Source organism: Cibotium barometz, chromosome 11, assembly GCF_041138505.1.
Source record: "Cibotium barometz isolate CiBa-2024 chromosome 11, ASM4113850v1, whole genome shotgun sequence".
In the NCBI taxonomy this organism is placed as follows: Eukaryota; Viridiplantae; Streptophyta; class Polypodiopsida; order Cyatheales; family Cibotiaceae; genus Cibotium; species Cibotium barometz.
The window spans coordinates 46,541,064-46,566,984 of NC_141056.1; the positions used below are offsets into that span (position 1 = coordinate 46,541,064).

At 43.7% G+C, this 25,921-nt stretch overlaps 1 protein-coding gene across 1 annotated transcript in view; it reads left to right on the forward strand.

The window, feature by feature from the left end:
• LOC147634237 (uncharacterized protein At2g33490-like) overlaps positions 1-16,998 on the forward strand; it is a 107,925-nt gene extending 90,927 nt beyond the window's left edge. The window contains exons 7-10 of the mRNA XM_086805357.1: positions 15,099-15,300; positions 15,404-15,610; positions 15,739-15,967; positions 16,048-16,998. Of these exons, the coding sequence (XP_086661483.1) occupies positions 15,099-15,300; positions 15,404-15,610; positions 15,739-15,967; positions 16,048-16,784 (1,375 nt within the window). The 3' untranslated portion in view covers positions 16,785-16,998. The remainder of the gene's footprint in view (positions 1-15,098; positions 15,301-15,403; positions 15,611-15,738; positions 15,968-16,047) is intronic.
• The last annotated feature ends 8,923 nt before the right edge of the window (positions 16,999-25,921 follow it).

The following is a 25,921-nucleotide window of genomic DNA, read 5'->3' on the forward strand; positions in this document are numbered from 1 at the left end:
TACCCACGTTTTTATAAAGTGGCATGACCGCCCAAGTCACTCATAAAGTGGGTTTTACAAGTTTTTTTTTTCAACATTTACAACATAACTGATGGAGTTTTCCCGGTTCAAGTCAACACTTAAAAATGTTCACAAACAAAGTAAAAATGTTCACAAACAAGGCATACCACATGTTGTGGGGCTACGTAGTTCTGGGCGTCCCCGCTCCTCAAGACGACACCGAACAAGTCAAACAGGGAGAGACAAAGCATACACATGCTCAAGCATATACCCCGAGTTACACACTCTTATGCTAGTGCAACATACTCTGGAGAAATCCTCGTTCACAAAGCTTGTACCATCATGCGCTTGTCTAACATTGGATCGGAGAGTTGTACCACTTGATCCTGAGGACCCGGGAGTCGTACCACTTGGTCCTATTGGCATAGATCCAGGAGTCATACCACTTGGTCCTCCTCCTAGCATAGATCCGGGAATCATACCGCTTAATCTACCTTGCCACTTGGTTCCGGGAATCATACCACTTGAGCCTCTAGCTCACCACTGGACCTAACACTAGCTCACCATTGGAATTAACACATCTAGACTCTGGAGATCATACCACTTGAGTCTACTAGTGTAAACATATCCATGTATAAATTGGCCATAAATAACTTTTATAAAAGAATAAAAATTATTATAAAGATAATCGAGGACTAATCCAAAATGGTGACACAAGTTGAGGAGAGGTACTATATACATCACTTGGGGCCCTATTGCTTGGCTCACTCAGTCTGGACCACAGGTTTTCTATGAGGGCGAGGACCATGACTCAACCCTCATGATCCACAGAGGGATGCCCAAGAGCTTCACACTTCAGGATATTCCTCGATCACATGAGACCTTGTTTCTGTGAGACTTGACACCACTTGGGAGATTATTTCCAGCATCACTGTCTGTTGCAAGATATGGAAGGCTAGATGTATTGAGGTGATTGAGGGCGCCTAGATTTATGACATTGAGTGCATTTGTATCATTTAGGAAGAGATTATTCATACCCTAACGTCCACTTGGGCCCATATACAGGGACCTCCTAGATCAGCGCAAGCAAAGCGTGTCTTCTTGGTGGAGTGGGATCATGGCATTTTCTTTCCTTTGACTCCGACTGGAATCTCTTGGCATTACCATGCCCCTGACTGGCTGCGATTACCCCTTACACTCCGTGATGAGGATTTCGAGCTTCTAGCCATGATTTTGTATTGACTCTTTCATACTTAATAGAAGTCTCTTTTTTGCATGCACACAACAAATCCGCCGGTCCGCTCCGTTTGTCATGTACATCACGGGTAGGATCATTGGGATTTGGCCATTGAGCAAGGCATTGTGGAAATTAGGAAAAAATAATATGGGGAGACTCGGAATTGTTGAAGAATTTGGAGAGATGGGAACTGTAGTTATGTAGATTGTGAGAAACGGAAGACTTCTCATGACAAGCAGAGGAATCCCCATGACAGGCATAGCAATCATACGACTGTCTCTTGTGTTGGCTAACCGTGGTGTCACTGATGTCAACTTTCTGTTTGGCTCGTGTGCCGATCTCGTGAACGGTCTATAGTGGCCATTCCATTGTACTCCATGGGTATGAAGGGTCCAGGGGTCCAGGGGTCCAGGCACAGAAGAAAGCGTCATGCCGCTGTTCCATGCGCTCTGAATCACCGGTCAAGCACTCAAAGCGGCCTGAGAGGGTGTGCACGAGGTTACTGAGATGGAATGGATGACCTCAGTTCGGGGGGGGGGTGTGGGGGGGTGTAATCAGGCCATCAATGGCCTTGCTCCATCGGGCCCGACAAATGTGCCAGGATGCTATGCAACTTATCGTCTCGCATGGCAAGCTAGTGTGATCCTGGAGTTGAGGGCCATATTGGACTGCTGCTACAGTCATCACAGAGATGCGCATGTGAGTGAGACTCAAAGCGAGGCCGCATCCATCATCCTCATAAAGTAAAAGGCCTCGCTTGCCTCTGCAACCCAACCTACAACTCCCCATGTGATAGTATGAGTAGTGCTTGGATCGGAGGTGAATAGGTGGAGGATGTGTTGCCAAATCTGGTGTGCCTTCGGGCGGTCCCACAGGCAATGTCTCTAGCTCTCCTCAGGGCTTCGGCAATAGCAACAGTTCCCTACTCTGCCTGCGATCACCAGCCACGTGCCCACAGCTTTCGCTTGCTTTGGAGGCCTCTCATTCCTCCACCATCACCCGTCTCCCTGCTGTCCTGGATGGAATTCGTGCCCTTGCCAACCTGGCCCTGGGAGTAGAGCAACAGAGATGCAAGGCATGGCATGGCAGTCATTTACGTCGCGCTCGATTTTCTCATGGGGACTTGGTGCTCCTTTACAAGGCTCAGTACCTTAAACAAGAGACGACCTCGCCCCCCTGGACCACGACCAGGCCCAGATCAACGTGGTCCTTACATGTCACCGGCCTCTTCTTCTCAGCTTCTCCACTATTTCAGATCTTGCAGCCACCCTCTCCTGCCCGATGATGGATCTCCTCCATGGACCCCTCCCCTCCATAGATTCGGAATAGAGTGCATTATGATCATTCTTGTATACTTTATAGCATGTTCCTCTGTTTGTTGTGTGCATTTACCTAGTACTCAGCTTGAGTTACTAGGTTTCCAGTTTCAGTTTCAGTTTTGTTTCAGTTTTCCATGACAATGATATTCCATGGATACTTGTAATCATCTTTCTTCATAGGCCCATCAGGCCTTTTGTAAGATGTAAATATAACTTTCTTTCTTTCTTTTCTCTTCGATACCCACCAAATCTCTCCTTGTCACATTGCGTACAAAAATCACCTTCAATCTATCTTGTCTCCCCTTGTTGCAACCCTCATGCACCACTTCACACACCCTCTCCTTTGCCATCCCCATTAGTGCCTCATTTCCTTTCAAAAAGGAAAAAAAAACACGGCCATAGTGTTTTGCCCAAAAACTCTCTTGGACCGTTGTTTTGGGAAGCCTATGCATGACAACTGTATGATGTGCCAAACCAGCCTATACCACAAATGTCACACATCCCTAGGCCTAGATCATCTTATCTCTTTGATTCCCCCAATGTCACTAGGGCTCTTCAAAAGCTGCATAATGGGAAGAGCAAAAGATCATGAGGATCTACGTGCGGAACATTTCGCCCACGGGCACCACGTATTGGCTCCCATTCTTGCCAGTCTTTTTAACAGAGCACTCTGTGAAGGCTTTCCACCCTCTTGGACCACCAACACCATTGTCCCCATCCACAAAGCAGGAGATCCCATGGACCGAGGTAACTACAAGACTATCATGACTAGTCACACAATGGCCAAAATCTATGGGGCAGTACTAGAGGACATGATGAGCTCTATGGCAGAGACGATGGGAAACAGAGCATCAGGCCAGGCAGGCTTTAGGAGAAACATCCCCACGCTGGACCATATCTTTACTTTACGGGCTATCATAGAGGTCCTCAAAGAGACATGTGTATTGCTGCTTTGTGGATTTCCACAAAGCCTTTGACTCCGTCCCTCAATCTCGTCTGATAGGACGGTTGCAGAAGCTCCAGTTCTCACATGAGATGATATGGGGTGTGATGGCACTATATGAGGCAGTACTTGGCCAAGTACGTGCACCCGGTGGGACCTCGGGAGATATATGTAGCACTATTGGGGTTAAGCAGGGCTGCCCACTCTCACCTACACTCTGTGGCCTATACATTGATGAGATCGTAGTATTTGTGGATAGTTTCGGAGGTAGAGGTTCACCATTGGCTCAGATAGTAGTGCCCATATTGCTATATGCCGACGACATTGTCTTGATCTCAGATTCAGCCGAGGGTTTACAGAAACACTTAAATGCATTGGACAGATTTTGAAAGGAGAGACCTTACGGTCAATTTGGGCAAAACCAAGGTTATGGTCTTCAACACATCTTCTGCAGTCGCCTCACGATTTTATTTCATATACAGAGATGCCCGAATGCAGATTGTGCAGAAGTATGTGTATCTAGGAGTCACTTTTATAGGCCCTTTGTTTTGCATGACCACAGCTGCCACTAACCGACTTGCGAGGGGGCATGCCTCTTGGGTGTTGGACTCACACACTCACACACACAAACCTGCACATTAGGGTTAGGTGCAGGGTAGAGAAGCTCACACACAGAAATGAGAGAGAGAGAGAGAGAGAGAGAGCCAAAAGTGTGGTATCCACAAAATGCAAGTCAACCTTGCATGTGTGCAACATCCATATAATATAGAAGTACAAAATATTATATGTTACAGTGTCCTTTCATACTTGATGTCCAAGGGGAAAAACCACATGGGAAAAAGTGCCCTTGGTTAAGCCCTGTTCACACGTAGCACTACCATAAGTGAGCATATGCCTACAAATCCCCCCCTGTAGTGGAAGTGTGAACCTGTATAAGGTAGCAGATCACTCTCTGTATGAGAGTAAGCCCAAAGCTTTGCGGAAAGCTTCAAACTTTTCTCGAGATAAAGCCTTTGTGAATAGATCTGCAACATTATCCTGTGTAGGGCAGTAAGATAAACTGATCTCCCCTGCATGTAGCCTCTCTCTGACATAGTGATAATAATGAATCTCAATGTGCTTGGTACGTGCATGAAATACTGGATTTCGTGCCACGGCCATAGCACTCTAGCTATCAGTGAGAATGGTGGTGGGTGTTTGCCGACACTCACGAAGATCAACCAATAGTCTCCTCAACCATACACAATCTATTGTAGCTGTGAAGACTGCCCTGTACTCAGCCTCACAAGTAGATGTAGTAACAGTGGGTTGCTTTTTACTCAACCAAGATATGCCTGAGCTGCCAATAAAAAAACGATTCCCACTGGTGGATTGCTTGGTATCATAATCACCAGCCCAATCTGAATCACTGTATGCATAAAGCTGCAAGCTGCCCCCCCTGGGATAGAACAAACCAAGATCCAGGGTACCCTTAAGATAACGAAAAATGCGTTTGACTGCTTGCCAATGCTTTGTGCCTGGGCTGTGCATGAATTTGCTCAACAAAGACACCCCAAAAGATATGTCTGGCCTCGTGTTACACAAGTAAATGAGGCATCCCACTGCCTCGCTGTAAATGCTGGCCTCAAAAGGCTCTCCAATATCATGCATAGTAAGCCGTACACCTAGTTCTACTGGAGTAGAAATGGGCTTACATTCATCCATGTGAAACCTTTTTAGCAAACTTTTTATGTACTTAGTTCGCTGCATAACAATGCCATCATCTGTATGCATAAATTGTATGCCGAGATAGTAGTGTAAAGGCCCCAAATCTGACATATCAAATTCAGCTTTCAAATCAGCTGTGAAATCTGAAATTTGTGCTTTGCTAGTATCTGTAATGAGCATGTCATCTACATACAAGATGACTATGAGAATATCGGCATCGGTTTTCTTCACATACAATGTGCTTTCAGCTGGACTATTCTCATAACCTTGGCTGGTTAGATGAGCATGTATCTTATCATACCAAGCTCTTGGAGCTTGCTTTAACCCATACAATGCTTTGTGTAACCTGCATACTTTATGTTCCTCACCAGGAACTACAAAACCAATGGGCTGATTTACATATACTTCTTCCTGTAAATCCCCATTTAAGAATGCAGTTTTGATATCCAATTGATGCACTTTCCATCCTTTATGTACAGCCAATGCAATCACTGATCTTATTGTGGTCATTCTCGAAGTAGGAGCAACGTGTAGTTGGATTATAAAGACGGTTCCTTTGCTCTCATTGCTGTAGCCCACAAAAATGCATTTAATTGCTTTGTCATCTAGCTTTATTCGGAGTTGTTCTGGCACATGTGCATATGCCAAACACCCAAATGTACGCATATAATCCACTGTTGGCTTTCGGCTATATCAAGCCTCAAATGGTGTTATGGTTTTCAAAGCTTTTGTTGGACACCTGTTCAACACATGAGTTGCACACATTATAGCTTCCATCCAAAATTTGTGAGGCAACTTTTGTGCTTTCACCATGCATCTTGCCATCTCCATGAGAGATCTATTTTTCCTTTCACCTACACCATTCTGCTGCGGTGTATAAGGCACAGTACATTGGTGTTTGATGCCCTTTTGAAGCATATAATCCATGAATGCATTTGACATGTATTCTCCATCTCTATCTGAGCAGAGTGTTTGGACTTTACATCCACACATATTTTCAGCCATTGCTACAAAGTGTCGAAAGCATGTAAACACATCTGCTTTCGCTTTCAAGGGGTAAGCCCAAGCAAACCTGGAGTAGTCATCAATGAACGTGACAAAGTAAAGATGTCCCCCTATGGATGGTGTCCGCATTGGACCACATACATCACTATGTATGAGCTGTAATTTACTTTCAGCTCTACCAGCTCCATCTTTGGGGAATGGTTTTCGTTGCATCTTTCCCAAAATACACCCCTCACATACATGTCTTGGTGGAGACTCAAGAGGCGGCATATTATCAACCATATGATGCTTCTGCAAAAGCATCAAACTCTGAAAATTTACATGCCCAAAATGAGCATGCCATAGCTCTGCATCATGCATAGCAGGAGTGTGGGCAGCCACTGTATTTGCATCATAAGTACGCTTGTCATAGCTGTCCAGCTTATACAAGCCTTTGTATCGTGTTCCAGAAGTGACTATTTCATAACCCTTTGATGGGTCTTTTACCAAACACTTCCCATCTTCAAATTCAACCTTTAAACCTTGGTCGTTTATGGCTGAGACGGAGAGCAGATTTTTCTTTATCCCTGGAACATACAATACATTTTTCATACATATATTGGCACCATTGGCTGCAATAAGTATGACATTACTAATTCCCTTTACTGGATATGTGGTATGATCTGCACATGATACAGTGCGGCCATTTGAAGCATAAACCAAGTGCTGAAATACATCTTTGCATGAAGTGATGTGGCTTGAAGCATCACTATCAAAATACCATGATGCATTCTGTCTGTTAGATGCAATGCAAGACATATCAGTGTCTGAAGCACTTGGTGTGTCACTAGTGCATGTGACCAAAAAAGTGTACTCTTCCTGGATTACATTAGCTGATTGCTGTGCTTTGTCATTAGAAGAGTCTGCTACTGCATTGCCTGCTTCTTTCCTTTTCTCTTTTGCAATCCGCTTCCTACATTCACTGATGTAGTGTCCAGGCTTATGGCAGTAGTGTCATTTGCCCTTCTTTTTGGGCTTGTTTGCATCCCCTTTGTCAGACTTTTCACCACCAGAAGAGGGCTGTCCATGACCAGCCTTGCTAGACTGTTGTCCCCTATGCCTAAAGCTCTTTGCTTTACCCTTATCCTTGGCTGTAAATGCCTTGTCTCCACCACGGTTGCTCGATAAGTTTGCTCTTGTTTGCTCTTCCTGCAAGAGTAAACCCATGAGCTCTTCAAAAGTGACGGGATCAGCACCTCCTCTCATTGAGAGGTTGAGAGAGGTGTGAAAGCCCAAGTAGGAAGGCGGTAAAGAATGAAGAGTGTTGGTGACCATATGTCTGTCTGGGATAACCTCATCAATGTTGAGTAATTGTTCCTGCAAATCTTTCACTTTGGTGAGATGATTTGCCATGGAGTCACCCTCATCCATAGAAAGAAGATCCAATTGCCTCTTCAAGTAGGCAACTCTTGCCTCGTTGCGTACCTGATACATTGCTTCCAATGTGTCCCATGCAAGCTTCGATGTCTTGCAAGAACGAATGTGAGGAATAATAGTCCTTTTCACTGAAAGGGCTATCAATGACATGGTCTAGAGTCCCATCTCTTCTGCTCTTGTGTGGGAGCAGGTTCTACATCAGGAGCTCTTTGAGCACCTCCCCTTTGAGGCGTGGCTGGCTGTATGGTAAGTGGCGTGTGTCTCACCACACATGATGCCCCAAAGCCCTTTGGCTACCAGCAAATTACGGATCATGAAACTCCAAAGGGAGTAGTTAGATCCATCCAACTTGTCCTCTTGGGTGAGCACACCAAACACATCTGTAGCATTATGTGCCATGTCAACAAAATATACCTGCAAGCAAACCAAGCACCGATGTGCGCTGCCAGGCAACCAAATGTCCTGTGCAAATATATGCCTGCAAACCAAAGCAAGTGTAAACCTGCACCAAATTGTCCAATTACACACAATGTGTATACATACGCGACAAATCACAGCTGTAATGCCCAATTACATGCTCCAATCTGAAAATCCCCAATTTTTATGCACTCCAATTGCTTCAATGTGCATCTAATTGGCCAATTTTCACAAAAGCCCCAAATTTCTGCAAGTGAAAGAGGTTCAATTTGCTGATTTTGACCTCAATTTCGAAAACCCCCAAATTGCAATTTTCAATTTTGCCTCAAATTGAGAAATCCCCCAATTTGCCTGAATCCTGTACCACCTGCAAGCTTTCAAATCTTCCTGGGAAACCTCCAAAATTTGTCGAATCTAGAGTGGAGTGCCTGCAAAACTTATTTTGTTTACTTTGTTTAATTTTTCTGTTTGCTAAAACAAAGGTGCCTGCACGTGTGGGTAGTACTGATGCACAGCCAGGAAGATGCAGTATGGAAGCACAATCGGGAAGAGGCATGTGCGTTGAGCTTCGGCGGACGGAGGCGTGCAGAGCTGCAGGTGTCGAGGAGGGCGTACACAGCTGACGAGGCAGGCTGAGGGGGGTGTGCTAGGTGTCGGGCCAGGCAAGCGCAGGTAGAGGCGGGTGCTGGGCAGGTGCCGGGCCAGTCAGAGGCGGGGAGGCCTGCAGGTCGACGGGGAGCTGGAGCGCAGGGTCGATGGTAGCGCGCAGAGTAGACTGTCCAGGCGGAGGCGGGTAGGCCACCGGGAGGCCGGAACGGTCTTGAGTCGTTGGCCTGGGCATGTGCAGAGCTCGGAGCAGGCGCGGCTGTTGGGGAACCGGAAGGGAGCGTCAACGTTGATCGAAACGGAGTAGATGGCGGGGCGGCTACCAGCGGCCGGAACGAAGCGGTGACGGAGGTGCAGAGTGGCCGGAACGGAGCGTGCGAGATATGGACCGTCAACGGCTCTGGGCAGCCGGAACGCAAAGTCGACGGTGGGCTCTGGGATGGAACGGAGTACCGAGGGATGGACGGCAGGTGGGAGGCGCACCTGGGTGGAGGTGGTGCTGGGCCGCCGGCTGCAGAGGAGGCTGCTGCCCACGGGCTGAGCGGAGGTGGTGGACTCCCCACTAGTGTCGCCGGCTTCTGGTGGCCGGACGGTGGAGCAGCGACGGAACTGTCGGACGGACGGCGACGGAAATCTGTAGGTCTTCCAGCGATAGAATTTCAGGGCCAGCTCCCAGCTCTGATACCAATTGTTGGGTATTGGACTCACACACTCACACACACAAATCTGCACATTAGGGTTAGGTGCCTATCGCATCAAACTTGCTGATAATACTAGGGTGAAAACCTTAGGAATTGTCAGGAATTTTGGAGTGGATGTATGTGGTATTTCTGGGCAATTCAAAAGTGGGAGACAGGTGATCTTATTCTACAAGGTGAGAATAAGAAGGTCCACTATAACATCAAGAGTCGTTGCAAGAAAGTGGTAAGAGGTGAACCTTCAACTTCCGAAAGTTCAGAGTCAGAGTCATCCGATGAAGAGGAGACAAGTGGTAGCTCCGAGGATTCTATCTCAGAAGGAGAGGTGGAGGGAGTTGCATTTGGTCTTTCCCTGGGAAGGGATCGAGGGGATGCTGAAGACAATGGAGCCTTGGAAGGGGAAGCTTCTTCAACCATGTACAAGAAAGGAGATGTGGATCTCACTAGTCTTCACCAACAAAATGAACTTCTTCTTGATGAGTCCATAGCAGGTACTGAAAGGGAGAATTACTTAAAAATGTTGGATGGATTTCCTAACCTTTTTGCACACAGCTACTCACAAGTACGCCAAGTTACCCTAGTAGAGCACAAGATTGATCTCAAGCCCCAAAGTAAGCCAGTGGTACAGCGGCTAAGGCGTTTGGGAGTAGTGCAAGCAGAGGTGCTTAAGAAGGAGGTAACTAATTTGCTTGAAGCTGGATTTATTTTTCTAGTAGAGAATTCAGAGTGGATTTCCCCAGTTGTAGTCACTCCCAAAAAGGGTGGAAAATGGCGTGTGTGTGTAGACTTTCGCCCTCTGAATGCATGTACAAAGAGGGATTATTACCCTCTACCCTTTCAGGATGAGATTTTGGATCAAGTTGCAGGTCATGAGTTGTATTCAGTGTGTGATGGATACTCTGGATACTTTCAAATCCGGATTTGTGAAGAAGATTAAAGGAAAACCTCATTTATCACCCCTTGGGGAGTGTATGCCTATAGGGTGATGCCATTTGGCTTGCACCAGCAACTTTTCAACGCTTCATGAGTCAGGTATTTGCACCTTACTTGGGGAAGTTTATAAGGGTCTTTCTGGATGATTTTTTCATTTATTCAAGCCGCATGGATCACTTGGAAAAGTTGAGGTTGGCCTTGCAAAGTATTGATGATGCAAAAGGGTGTCTTAATCCTAGAAAATGCCGCTTGGTGGTTCTCTTGGAACATGTTATCTCAAAAGAAGGCATAGAGATGGATCCTGAGAAGGTGCAGGCAATTGTGGCCCTCCCACCACCTACCAATGTACGGGAGGTAAGGAGGATTTTGGGTAAAACAAAGTATTACCAACGCTTTGTTGACATGTTCTTTGAGAAGATGTATCCTATAAATCTGTTAACAAAGAAGAATGTTTCTTTCCAATGGGGGCCCGATCAAATTCAATCTTTTTGTTTGCTCAAGGAATGCATGAGTCAAAGTCCAATTGTGCAGCCTCCTAGGTGGGGGGAGGACTTTTATGTGAACCCAAGTGTCTCATCACATTCAGTGGGTGCTATACTCTTGCAAAAGGAAGAGCAAGGGCGTATGCAACTAGTGTATTATGCAAGCCGTCAACTCACTGATGCCGAGGAGAGGTATGGTGAAATGGAGAAAGGTGGTTTGTCTCTTGTTTTTGCAGTAAAGAAGTTCAGGTCATACCTGTTACCTCGCTCTTTTTTCTTTCTCACATCTCAACTTCTTTGCAATTCTTGGTCCGTAAACCCAATCCTGCAGGAGGGAAGTTTGCAAAGTGGATTTGCGAGCTTCAAGAATTCTCTTTCACTTTTATTACAGAAAACACCACTAGGGCCTCTCTTGCAGATTTGCTTACAAGGAAGGAAGAGGAAGAAGGAACAGGAGCAAAGGAAGAGGTATATGAAGATTTGGAAACGCCACCAACTGCCTTCACTATGCATTTTGATGGAGCCTTTAGCCCTTCCAGGCAATGTGGGGCTGGGGGGATAGTTTTATTTGATCCAGGAGGAAAAGAGGTATGATGGCCGTGTGGAGAAACGGCTGGATAAGAAGCTTCTTCGACGCTGGGAAGGCCCCTTCAGGATAAAGCAAAAGTTCAAAAATAACACATCTTCTAGACGATGCAAGTGGCCAGAAGGTTCCCGGATATGCCAATGAGTACCGGCTAAAGATATTCTACCCTTGAGCACCATGGCCAGCAGACCCCCAGACAAGCATGGAGGATCTGCTGGGGGGGGGGGGGGAGGGGGGAAAGATGTGACGTGAAAAATTGATATCTTTCATTGTCAATTTTGTGCATATTTTGATGGTTTCTCAATGGTAATAATGTGGAAGCTTGTCCAAGAAGATTGCGGCGCCCACAATGGAATAACGGCGTGGTGATGTTGCGGCTTGGCGGCTACCACGATAACAGCATTCTATCTTCAAATATAATGGTTTTACTTGATTTAGGGTGCACACATTGTAAATGCCACAAGTATGCTTGATAAATACTTTGGTATGGTAGATAGGCTAGTGATGTGGAAAATAAAAGTGGGCCTTTATGCTCACATGGATTTTTATTGTATTATTAATATGGCATTCACCATAAGGCTACAAGTTGGGGAGTGTGGAAGGCATGTGGAGGAGTGTGTGTAGGTGCATAATTGGGAAAGATTCTTCTAGAATGCCTACATGGAAGAGGAGAATTCCGCCATGTGTAAGTGGGATCTCCACCTACACGCCACTTAGACTTGGCTATTATCTTATCACACTCTCAAAGTCAAAAAGTCTTCAATTCAATAATCAATAGAAGACTTAGCCTAAGAGGACAATTGATGGTGACGTCTACCCTTATGTCACTGAAGGGTTGGAGATTTTTATGTTGTAATTTGTAACAATGGAAGAGAGGATGATTCTCCACCTATAAAAGGAGCCCTCCTCTCCCTTTCAAATCAAAGAATGAGCCTCCTCAATTGAGCATTTTGTGTCATTGCCATTCTCTTATCTTCAAACCCTTATTCCAACACTCTCTTTACATGTGAATGTCTCATTTAGCATTAGCTTCTCATGCTTAACCGAATTTTGGACCTCTTTGATGATTCATGATAAGTGGGATAAGGAGTTATTATCTTGGCGGGCCTGTGACTTCTCAAGGTAGCCCTTGCCTTATTGCCGCCCTCCTTTGGAGGTACCAATGGTTTTAGCGATAATGAGTATGTGGAAAGACTTTGGGAATCATAGGTAAATCTTTACGATTGTCCGCTGAGCAATGTTAACCCTTACCCTTTAGCTTGAATCATGAAGGAGATAAAAGGCAAGAGGCTATGTGAAAATTGAGGTTTCATGCAAAGAGAGAGAAGTGCAGTTTTTGTGGTCCAATACCCAAATTTCAACCGGTAATTACTCATCACTCGAGTGTTGGTTTCTTAAATTGATCATATGGCTAGGAAGCTCTTTCTATGCTCTTTTCACTCATGTAACTAATTTCTTAATCCCTTACTTCATTGATGATCAGAATTTCTCCCAAAGTTGCTAATTTTTAGGCGAATTTTGGCAGTTTTATAGTCTTGCAGTAAAATGTTCATAACTTTTCGCTCGATTGTCCGTTTTTGAAAGTTTTTATATGGGCGCGAAGCTCTCTTCAAGCTCTACACACCTATATAATCCTTTTTTGCACAGCCTATATGGATTTAAAACTGCAATTCTCTGTGTATCTCTGTTTTTATAGAATTTTGGCAGTTTTATAGTCTTGCAGTAAAATGCTCATAACTTTTCGCTTGGTTGCCCGTTTTTGAAAGTTTTTATATAGAAGCGAAGCTCTCTTTAAGCTCTACGCATCTATATAATCCTCTCTTACACAACCTATATGGATTTAAAACTGCAATTCTCTGTGTATCTCTGTTTTTATAGCTTTTTGGCCATTCTTTCTTCTTGATCATGATTAATTCCTCCTAATCTCTTATCAAAAGGCAAACCCCATGTGTCTTATCGTCTTGTAAGTGATTGCTATATTCATTTGCTTTAATATGTTCCGACCAAATTGCCCAATTCGAACGGATGAACCTTACCAATATTCCCCGTATGTTTCCGTTCAGATAATCCTGAGTCGGAAGATTTTCTTCCAACAAAGAATCGCCCTCTTGTTTGGAGCTGCAAGACTGGCAGAAATTCTTGCTTCTCCTGAGCCTTTCATCTTTCCTTCCATGAATTATGATCTCACCTTTGATGTGTATATCTTTATCTTAACCTAGGGAGAGAAAGGGAGGTGAGGAGGCTATGAGGTTTCATTCAAATGTGTTTTTGATTCTAAGAAGTGATCGAAGTCCAAACCCCAACTTCGTGTCACAGTACCGTACTTTTCCTCATAGTTGTTTCAGTTTCAGTTAGTTGTTTAGTTGTTTTTAGCTTTCCTTACACAGACATTGTATCAGATCCACCAATTGTTGTAACCTTTTTGGTCTCATAGGTTATTTTGGCCTTTTGAAGAGGTTAATATATCATTTCATTTCATTTCATTTCTCTCTCTCAGACAACCTCCATATTCTCTCCACACATACATATTCTCTCTTCGGCGTGTCCACCTCCCTTCTCCTCTCTCTTTGCCAGTAACCACATGTTCATGGCTCTTCCACAAGTTCCACACCAAGCTCCGCTCCCATTCCGGCTCGCTTCTCTTCCTCCTCGGCTTCCCTTTGTGACCTCTCCGTCTTTCTCCAATGGGTTGACCTGAGGTGGCCCATCGTTCCTTCAATGAGTAAGGCATGATTACTACGCATTTGCCACTAATTGCCAATCTGGTGGCGCCATTCCATGCAAGTTGCTGGAATGCACTGCTGATCCTAGTAAAAGTGCCAGAAGTAGGTAGCCAATGGAGTAAGCTACAAGTGGGTGCCGGATGCCACTTGACTTGTCAGCTGAGGACCTGTCAGCTCAAAACTTGTCAGCTTAACAGCTATCCACTGAACACCTGTGAGTTGAACACTTATCAGGTGAACACTCGAACACCTTACCTGAACACCTGCCACTTGCCAGATGAACACTCGAACACTTCAATGAACACCTGAACACTCGTCAGACAATCCACCTCGCGGGCTACAGGTCGCTCACCACTAAACGATTCACCATCCCAGGGGAACGGTGCACCTACCGTTGGGATGAGTACTTGTATAAACATGTAACTCGGGGATGGCCAGAGAGACACTTTTTAATGAATCAAAGTGTTAGTTTTTTGCTCTTCATGTTCTGTACTCTCTTGAGACGGCTTGTTGACTGTCTATATCTCATGTCACTGTGTAGTCTTGGGTGCATGATAAACAGTGTCTTGTCAAAGTTGTGTAAGTGTGTAGTGGAGCGGGGCAGTGTAGCCGCACGTCTCCCTAGTCAAGTAGCAACTTTTGAAGGCATATTGCTATAGAGTGAACCGGTGACACAGACTAGTGTCACAAACCCTAGTGTGCCGGGCAGCAAGCTGTGTTACAGTGATGTGACTAGGGAGGTTCTTCCGGGGGGAGATGAGCACGAGAAGGGTTGGGAGCGCAGCCCCCCACATACAAACACATGCACGCATAACAATTACGAGTATATAATCTCTTGTAACCCATAACCTAAGGTTTGGGGACTGTGTAGGGTATGTTATGAAATGTGGCATTCTAACAAGGGGTTGTGATCCATGTTTCTTTTTACAGATTCGTACATTTGCAAATACACCCCATATTGAATATGTTTTTTTGTTTTGATGACCATGATAATGAAATGGCAATATTTGGAATTTAACTGCATAGGCAAGTATACAATCTTACACAGAAAGACATGCGAAAAGGAAAGCCAAAGAGTGGGAAGGGAGACAATTCAAACCAGCAGTCGGCATTGGCAAAAGAAGACTTCAAGGAGCAAGCTCATGTTCTTGGTTTCCGATTGCAATCATTAAAACAGGGACAGTCACGCAGTCTTATCACTCAAGCTGCTAGATATCACTCTGCACAGGTCTGTAAATCAACATAATTGCAATATAGTAGAGATGATGCCCGCCATGCTCTCATCTTTCCATATCTTCCTTTTGAATGATGTACATGACAATGTGCAACAGATACACCTATTTAGCAAAGGTCTTGCATTGATCAGTGCAATGGAACCTGTTATGAGGCAGCTAGCTTTGGAGAAAAACATTGACAGAACTTTGTCTGAGGGAGATGTGGGTAATAATGGCATCCTCAATGGCATACACAGGGAGGGAGATGCATCAAAGAATGAAGGCGAAAGTGAGAGCTTAACAAGCTCACCAACAACTTTCTTGGTAAAGCTTCTACTCATGCCTTCGCCTATCTAGTTTCATTCTTTCAAGCATCGTTTTGGTATAAGACATAATGTTTTGTTTTGTGTGAAGAGGTGATGCCCAAATGATGCTCTGATACCATACTGCAGGAACCTCAAATTGATGTTGCAGAAATGTCTGAAGAAGCTGAAATTGTTCTGAAGAAGGTGAACGCCAACAGCAAATCAGCTCCAATCTCTCCCTCTACATGCTATCAAAAGGAGGCCTCTACCCATTCACAAGAAATATCACTCGAAAATCCTGGGCATAAAAAGGTCTCTATGTATGCACTTCCTTCTCCATCAAGTGCAAGTGGAAGATGGGCCTTCCAGACAACAGGTTTAATTTCCTTACTTCTGCTTTTAAACAAGAGGTTTTTAGCTCACCCACACAACTAATAAATGAAAATTTATAACCAGGACATGAGGCACAGTCTCACAAGCCAAATCTGAGTGGTCCAAATGCTGCCCATGATGTGAAGAGACCTCTATTTTTGGGAGAACCTAAAGATGATGCTACAAACCAGTCTTTGCAAACGTCACTGGACCATTTTGTTCCAACCCAGAAGAACACAAAGCATCAGAGAAAGGCCTCTGCTAATGAAAGGTTGATTACGTTCGATGAGCTTACAAATGATGGGAATTTACACAGCTTTCCAAAGATTGGTAGGAGCTTTAGTCACTCTGGACCAATTACCAATAAGCGTTTGCCCAACAGCAAGCATGCAAGTGTGAACAATGCAAGCTCCACATCATTTCATAACGAGCAAATTGATCCTTTGTATAAATCGGGTCCCATGAGCAGGTCTCCAATGCCTGTATATACATCTCACATCTCGCCACCGCTTCTGTCCCCTCCACAAATTAGTGAGCTACATAAGCTTCCTCTACCACCATCACCTAAATCAGCTAATCTTATCGCACATTCGGCACCCCTAGGAAAGAAAGCTCAAGAGGTCCCACCTTCCAAATCCGGCCCGACATCCCCCCTGCCACCCCCACCTCCAGGTCTCGGTACACGGAGCTTATCTATACCAGCATCAGCAAATCGTTCGCCTAAAATGCGGCAAGGAAATGTAAGTAATGTTCAAGAGGGGTTTCCATCCCCACCCTTGAAACCAATCATATTACCTGTCAGCACAAGCATGCTACATTAGTCAACAAATTGCAAACTGGATATATCTTTTGGGCAAGCCTTCCCATCTATAAAGCGTATAGGTCATTTATAGAGGTCTTTCAAATAAGTTCTTGGGGTGATGGTGGCTGTTGTGAGGACTAAAAGGCAAAAAGTTTTTTGTTAACGTTTGATAAAAGATTGTACCATAGTTATCTGTATTGGACATTAAGCAAGTCAGAGCTTGAAACTATACAGGCAGCTGCTTGATTGGTTGTTGTCCAAGTGATGGGTGTGATTTTGATTGTTAAAAGTGAGATTAAGTATTGTTTGAAGAACATTAATCAGTTGTAGATGGACAATAAGGCAGTCTTGGGTGCCTTCACACATTCTCCACGACATGGTAGAAGGAAAATGACGCATTTGCCTTCAAGGATGCGTTGTCCATGGCTTCTATGAAAAGGGATGGATTGTGGAGAGTAATTTACTCATATAATTTGCGTTGGATGTATGTCTCTTGGCTAGCTTGCAAGGTTCGAGTTGTTGAGGTTGCAGCTTCCAACTCCTGTTGGTCCGCCTTTTTTCCAGAGCTTGACTCTGGTGTCCAGGCTGGATGCTTTCTTGCAAAAGGTGTTCATGACTTGGCACGAGCGATGGGCCATCAGTCTAAGTAGGCAGCAGGCCCATGTGAAGATAAAGGTGAGCAAGGACAACTTTATGTCACTACCTTAGCAAGCCTCACATTAGATGGAGTGCATTTGCATGGCTTTTATCATGCTCATCATGTCAAGGGATTACTCGCTCACAAAAAATATAAAGTGACCTCTACATGTACTCTATACGTTTCTCATTAATGTACGAGTTTGTCAAATTAATTAAAGCATCATCTGAGGGCTGATGTAGGTTGGATGCTTATACAATTGTGCAAATGTTGCATGCCATGAAGGGTTGGGCTACCTCTTTGTCGTTACATGAGAGTTATCATTTGTTGTCTATACTAGCGAAGCTCTCGTCACTCAAAAGCAAGAACCAAGTCTTGGCAACTCATGTATCTTTAGCTTGACATGGCTCACCTCCATTTGACTGTGTATGCATGTAAACGGCCTCTTTATCCCATGCTCTTAAATAATCATTGAACTCATTGGAGAGATATTTTTCCCCCATTGTTTGACCTTAGGCATTTTATGTATATGCCTTTATTTTCTTTCTTTACCATAGATTTGAAGCTTTGAAAGTGAGTAAACACTTTACTTTTCTCTTCTCATAAAGTACACCCGCATCTTTCTACCCACACCTTCCTAGTGTTGTCATCAATGAAAGTCAAGTAATAGTGGTATCTTTTGCTTTTTCTTTTCTCTTTTTATAAAGTAAACCCACACTTTCCTAGTGTTATCATCAATAAAAGTCACATAATAGTGGTATCCTTTGATTGATGCTAACTTAGTTGTCTCCAAATATCTAAGTGTAACACATCCAAAGATATTTGACTTATATTCTTAATATACGAAGATAGATCGATCTTTTATAATGCTCGATGTTTTTAACAGGTCACTCCTTTGTTGGTGGAAAGTCTGGTGGCTCATAATAGAGCCTCGTTGAAGAATTAGGGATCTTGACAATTGTCACACTTGGTGTGCGTAGTTAAGAATATGATCAAAGATATTCAAGAGATAGAACACACACGTTCTGAGGAGGCACTTACACAAACATTGGGAAGATATCATGGATGAAGAGATGCTTGCATTAAATGCAAATATGATATGGGATTTGGTGGCTTTGTCTAAGGAGAAGAAGACAATTAGATGTGAGTAGGTTTTCAAAGTGAAAGCATAATTCAGATAAGTCTATGAATAGGTACAAGGTAAGGTTAGTTGTAAAGGGATATGCATATAAATATGGCAAGATGTGCACATTAGTAGATACAAGGTAGATTGGTTGGCAAAGGGATGCACACAAACATATGGTATTAACTATTGATGAAACATTTAGTTTGATTGCTAGGATGATAATTGTGAGAGCAGTCATTGGTAACGGTTGCAACTACTAAGGGATTTGTATAAACCAATGGACGTAAAGAATGCATTTTTGATTTATAGAAGCAGATTTACATAGGAGGTTTATAGTCATTGCTAACGACTATAGCTAAGGTACATCAAATTGCAAAACTGCAAAAGAGAGAAGTTGTATGAACTCTATTATATACAAAGGATCTGGTACAATATGGTGTGGGGGGGCTGAGTGTAATATATACTACCACGGGCTGTAGGTCGGCCAGTATAGAACAGGCCGACAACCCATTCGGCTAGCGGTCGGCCAGCAAAAGGCTGGTCGGGTGTAGCACTCAATGGACATCTCCTGGCCGGTCTGCACTACTGCATCCGACAACAAAAAAGAACACCCCCCCACGAATCCTAAAAATAGGAAAAATGGACAATGAGAAAAAAATATAAACACTCACTCCGGGCGAGCACATCCACAATAAAGGTCCTCACTCTCTACTGAGTAATATGTATAGACCCGAGCTGACTGATAACATCCTCCACCCTCTCGTGGAAGGAAGAGGAGCCATTCCAAATCAATCAGCCCACACTCATCGTGGGAAAAGCCAACATAGTCAGAAAAGGCCCAGTTGTGCAAAGCCTTATATGGCTTGAATCAAGCACCTAGAGCATGATTAGACAAGATAAGAGGGTATCTTATTACTAATGGATTCTAGATATCCAAAGTTGATTTTTGACTACGTGAGAAAGGTTGTCAGGGGAATTATGCTATTGGTTATCTATGTTGTTGACTTGATTGTCATAGGTACTACTGATATTCATGAGGTGAAGATGCTTCTTAAGAAGTTGAAATAAAAGATTTGGGTGAGTTGTATTAACTTCCTAGGATTTAGCTTTTGTAGGGGTAGTATGCTTTGGACATGATGTCTAAGTATGGGATGATAGCTTGTAAACCAATCTTAGTACCATTAGAGTAGAACAAAAAGTTGTCTATAGATATTGATGATATTTTTGGAGGAACCTACTATGTACAAGGCCAAAGTAGGCAGTTTGATCTTAGATAGAATGTGCAGCGAAAGAAGGGAAAGTGGAAACACGAGAGAGAGAGAGAGAGAGAGAGAGAGAGAGAGAGAGAGAGAGGAAACACAGGTGAGAACTTGCTCTCAATATCATCACCAAAAGGAATACATGTCTCGAGCAAGAGGGAGAATCTCGTAAGTGAGGGACTGTAGCTAGACAAGCTAGGCAAGCAATGAAATATGAGGGAGGCATGCCGGCTATATATACCTCTACATGAAGGCAGCCGATTGGTGATAAATATCTCCACGACTGGGGAAAATACCCAAGATCATAAATGGAGAATAAATATGGATAAAATACATGTGAGGGGTGACCAGTCCCTCAGACTAACATGGTCAGTCCTAGAGGCTAAAATAGGACACCAAATAGGAAGCGAACAAGTAGGGGATGATCTCTAACACCCCCTCTTAGCACCAAACTCCAAGAAGCCAAAGACGTCGTCCTGGATCAAAGATGAAAGATTGCAGAAACATGTACCAAGAAAGCTCCACAAGCAATCTCCCCTCAGCAACTTAGCTACAAAAGCAACCGAACAAGTTGCCAGGTACACTGCTCCTATGGAAGAAAACAACCATATAGACTGCGACGTGCTGCTCCAAAATAATGGTTCCAAACCCAAGTGTCAGAACACTCCCCGAAGTCGAATGTCGTGTATCGAGCTTGGAGAATGCAGGACGGGAACGTTTCCCATTCTTAAGCATGGCTTTATCCGCGTCAAATTTTGTACTTGAGGGTAAGGGGTCGACAGAATCAATGGAGTCAAACTCTCCTATAATAGAGTATCTTTCCATATATAGACAAAGAACGGAAAGGCTTGGTCAGCCTTTACCCAACCAACTACCTAGTTTATCAATAACAATGGAATTTTCTTTCTTTCTCATATCCATTTTGAACGAATCGCGAGCCGCTAATCCATTTTTGACAGTGAATGAACTAGATCGGATGATGAGAAGACCTTTTTTCCTGGGTAATAATTACTGTGCAAGAGCTAGGATGATGCAGTTTATAGTCAGGTCAGTCGAGACTTGTGTCTCTAGGTCTAAACACTTGACGACTTATCGGGAATTCTTTAGGATATTATGAGAATGTACCTTCTCCGAATCTAGAATCTGATAATGTTGGGTCTCAATCAGGTTCATCTATGGCAATTTCGAATCAGCTTCATCTATGTAGACAGCTTTTTCTGCGTCTAGAGTCTCTCGAGTAAGTACAAGTTGACCCTCCACCTTGTAAAGTTGCAGCCTTTGCTTTATTTATCCCAAAGTTCACCGCTTCGACCTCACGGAAATGGTCGAGCATTTCAATAATCTTTCTTCAGTTGCAATTCTTGTTACATCAAATTGTCAGGCAATAGTTTAAGGGAATCCCGGATGTCCAGTACCGGTATTTTTGGTTGAATCCTATCATATACGATCAAGAGATAATGTTATTCCCATATAACAAAGCCATGCATTTAACCAGCACATAGCGGGCGAATGTGTGGTTCATCGGGTTTGAGAAAACTATAACTACTAGGATCCTAGAACAAATAGTTCGACATTATTTGGATAGGGCTCGATAGATTCTTTCAATCGAAGAAATCACCCCAAAATGAGGCCCGAAGGGTTATGAACCTCGATAGATTGGTCATCTGAGGCGCCGGGTCTAATTCTATTGAATATTATTAGTTCCCGACTATCGAACACTCGGTCGAAAGTTACTTCACCGGGCCTTTCCCTCAGCAAATCAAGCGACGCTTCTTTCCAATAAAAGAACTTGATTCGCAAGACAAATCGAAATAAATAATTCCCTTGGACACGCAGCTTAGGTGGAAGGCAAAGAGGGTCCCTTTCTGGGGGGCCTGAGCCATCAGTGAGATACCACTCGGCTATTTGTATCTTAATACCTTTATCAGAAAGAATTGTCAATTCTCTTACGTATCAAAAACCCAGCATAGTTGGAAGGGGAGGAACAAACCTTCGGGTTTGTGTTGAATTTCCTCACAGGGAACAAGGCATTCAATTCCTCTTATCAATTACTTTTAAGAAAAGCCTCTTTGCCTTCCACCTAAGCTGCGCAAGAAGAGCCCGCTTTTGAAACATGTCTTTGAGAAATCTTTTAACTTGAAATTGGGGACCGCATATCCGCAGGGTGGTAGAAGAGTTGCTGCGATCCGTTCATTGATGGTCAGCAAGTATGATGTCCTTCCCCAAACCTATGGTAGTGCGTCGGGGAAGTCAATAGATTTGTTGAGGGCAAAGCGGGAAGGGAAAAAACCGACCACATATTTCCCAATTTTTCTCCTTGAAAGATTAAGGACATAAACCTTTCAAATAGCTACACCTGGTTTTAGACCAGTTGATGTAGATACGGAGGAGCAGGATGTGCTAAAACGGAGTACCCATGGGTAGCATAGTTCGAGCAACAATGAAAGGTATGACTGAAGTGTAATCGTTTTGTTGGCAAATAGACATATTCCTAGGCCCGATGCACGGAAATTGATTTTTCTTGTCGGATAAACGTGAGTCTTTTTGTTTTTGTAGAGACTGTTTAACTGTGCGGGGTCCATCGCTTCGCCTAGTCCTTGCACATGGTAGCGCTTGTTGTATCCCCTCTTGGCTGCATTTTCTAGGGGTGCACCTCCTCGCTTCATCTTCCACACAGGCGATCTTCTATGGCTCTCGCCTATAGCTTAACCTTTGCCTGCTCTACTTTTGTAGCCATGGTGCTCTCCATGCGAGGATCTCTAGCCCATGTACAGGAGTAGCACGACTAAAGTTACAGCCTTTTAACTGTATTTGTTTTTTAGTTGGTCAACTCCTCTACACCTCTTCCAATGCAACTACATACTATCAAGGAGGTTTCCACATGTATGACTAGAGTATCTACATCCTTGTTGATACTTGGGGGATTTTTGTAAAATGGATAGAATCGTCAATCCAAAACATGTGCAGTCCCAAAAATTTAGGGCTTTCTTAAGCATAAGCCTCCAGCATCAAGATGAAGCCTTTGCTTTGACAAAAAACAAACTTGTGCCATTTCGACTCCTTTGCCTTGGCCCGTGAGCCTAAAACGATTTCCCAAGCTTCCATTGCTTGGAAATGATGTCGAAAAAGGACCTTCATTGGCATCGAGGGAGGAATCTTCCTCAATTTTTAATTTCTATTTTATGTCGAGTTATGGGTTCTCTCCCTAGGTAGTTCCTCAAAATCTGAGTTATATATTTTGGATCCTTTTGGATTATGTAAGACCTTATTTCTATAAAAGGCTCCTCTCCATCATACCCTTTTTTCCCTTGCTTTAGGCGGGGAGGGGTTATTTTGTGTCGATGGTCAATCCAACAAGCAAGACAATCGCCACTAATTAGAAGCAATTTCGTCAATGCCTAAGTCCAATGGGTTTAGAACTTACAAACTGTCAGCATAATCAAATAATGCACATAGAACCACAGAAGCTCACTCTCTCACTCACTCACTCACTCACTCAGATAGTACACAATGAATAATGCTTAAGCACTCTGTATTACTGTACTCCTTAAACTTGTACAATGCTATTCTGCTCTGGACTAACTCTATTTGACTGCTATCTCTATCCCTCTATATCTCTTTCTCCTAACTGCTAAACTGCTTCCTTCTTTACTATATTGGAAGCACCTTCTTCTTGTACCATCTAGTTGCTGCCCTTACTTTTCCAAGAACATTCTTTTATCAAATTGTTCTTGCCGCTCTGCTACATTTGTCTTCCGTCGGGACCTTGTTTTAGGGGAGGTTTTCTTCTCCGTGGGCTAGCTCTTTTAGCTAAATTAGCTTTGTCTTTTTTCGATCTAGCTTTGCATAAGCCTACATGAGTACCTTGTCTGTGTTCTTGAACTCTTCTTCTAGCTCTACCAGGGCAATCTATCTGGTTGTGTTCTCATCTTGTTGCACAGACATTCATTTCTCTAAGATGATGATTTGTTCTTTCAACTTAGCTGGTGTCATGTGATCGATGGCATGCGTGCTTCCTACTGTTGTTTTCTTTATGGACTCCAACTATTGTATTAGTTCTTTCCCCTTGGCCAACGCTAGCTTTGTTTTCTGTTGTTCATTCTCTAGTTGCCTTTTGAGTGTTTCTATTTGCTTTTGTTGGTCTAACAACAACTGTTGATCCGTTGTGCCTTCTCTTGTGTTTTTGGAGTAGTGCCAGCCTGATCTATAGTTCCTTTTTCTCCTCTAGCTGCTATGTTAGCTTGTGTATTTTATTCCATAGATCCTTCACTTGCAGATTTGCCTGTGTATTTCCTCCAGAACTGGTGACTCTGGAGGTAGTGGGTGGTTGTTGTAGCAGCTGAGCTTCCTCGTGGCTATGCGCGGAAGTTGACCCTCCAATTCCGCCTCCAGCTCCATCTTTTTCTTGAGGTGGAATTGGTGGTAGCAGCAAGTGGCATGTGGGAGTTGGCAATATCATGTATTCTTTCAGTAGCTGTAAATTTCCCTCCCAACATGCTTTTTAAGAGGTTGGCAGTCCTCTTCCCATTGGCTCTATCAATTCCACTAGCATTTGGACTATGGGGATTTCTTCTTTAGCCTCCCTGGCCTCCTGTATTATTTGCAGCTTCCCTTTTGCAAGGAGTAACTCCTTGCAAAAGGGGATTTCTTCTTTAGCCTCCCTAGCCTCTTGTATTCCCAGCTTCCCTTTTGCAAGGAGTAACTCCTTTGCGATCTTTTCTCGTTGTGCTATCTCCACATTGCGGATCATCTGGATGGCATGGTCCTCCACAGGCTGCTTTTTCCACCTGCTGACCGAGCTGCGCAATCCGCTTGATGTAGCTTACTTTGGATCTCATTTTCGTTGCTCGGAGGTCGAAGACCACCATTTCTAGCTCATCCCCTCTCCTCCATAGTCTTGCTGCTTCCTCTTCCAGTCTTGCAACGGTGTCTTGTTGCTATCGCCTTAGCAAGTCTTGAGCTCAACAGTTTGTTGATTGTGTTGCTGTACTTGAGTGGATAGCTCCTGCACTTGTGCTTCCACTTGATCTACCCAGGCGAGTATTTCTGCATTCTCCAGCTTGTCCATGACACAATTTGCTATATTTTCTGATGCTCTGAGAATGTTTTGAGTGTCTGGGTCAGTTTTCTATATCGGCTTGTCACTTGATATAGATGATAGTGGTGATTGTTGGATTTTTTCCTATTTGTTGATTGTGTTGCTGGACTTGAGTGGAAAGATCCTACACTTGTGCTTCCCCGTGATCTACCCTAGTGGGTCTTTCTATATTCTCTAGCTTGTCCATGACACAATTACTCTTGTGAGGGTTTGTTTTGCTGGAGGTCTCTTCCTAAGTTTTCTTTTCAGCTCCACTTGAGGCTATGTCTACTTTATTCTTGTTTGCTTCTTCGTGTCTCACAGATTTAGCCTACAAGGCATTTTTGTTCTACCTCCTGGCTGCTTTATTTTCCTATTGTTTCCTTCTCTTTACCTCCTCTTCTAGCTTTTGCCTCTGGGACGACTCCTCTTGTCCCTTCCTAGGCTACTTCCTCTTATTGGTTGCTTCTTTAATCTCTTCTATTTTGCAGCTCAGTCATCCTTTTCTAACTCACTGAGCTATGCAAAGTCTTTTAAGTGACCCGCCATCTTTGTGTGATCGCTTGATAGCCAAAGCTATTGAGCTTGTTGCTGCTACATGTTTTTGATTACCACCCACTGTTATCTAATTCACCTTCTGTTTATGTTCTACTAACTGTCCATAGCCTCGAATAGTTGGTTTTACTTACGTTGGTGTTCTTGGCAAGCAGATAGATTGTATCCAGGTAAAATCTAAATTGCTTTTTCCTGTCTGTGTATATCAGACAGGTGTGACAGAGTATTCCTTAGTGACTTTGGAGAGCTCTACCTCAATGTCCACCTCATAAGAGTTTGCATTGATGATGCCTTATTGTGCTAGCGTACACGAGATCAATATCTCCTTCTAAGACGACCTCTCTGATGAAGTGATAGTGCACCTTTATGTGTTTGGTCTGTGCATGACACTAGGTTCTTAGCCAATCGTATGCTACTAAGGTTGTCACAATAAATGACAACCTGCCTATCTACATGCAATCCCAAATCTCCAAGTAGCTTATATAACTAAGCTACCTCACAT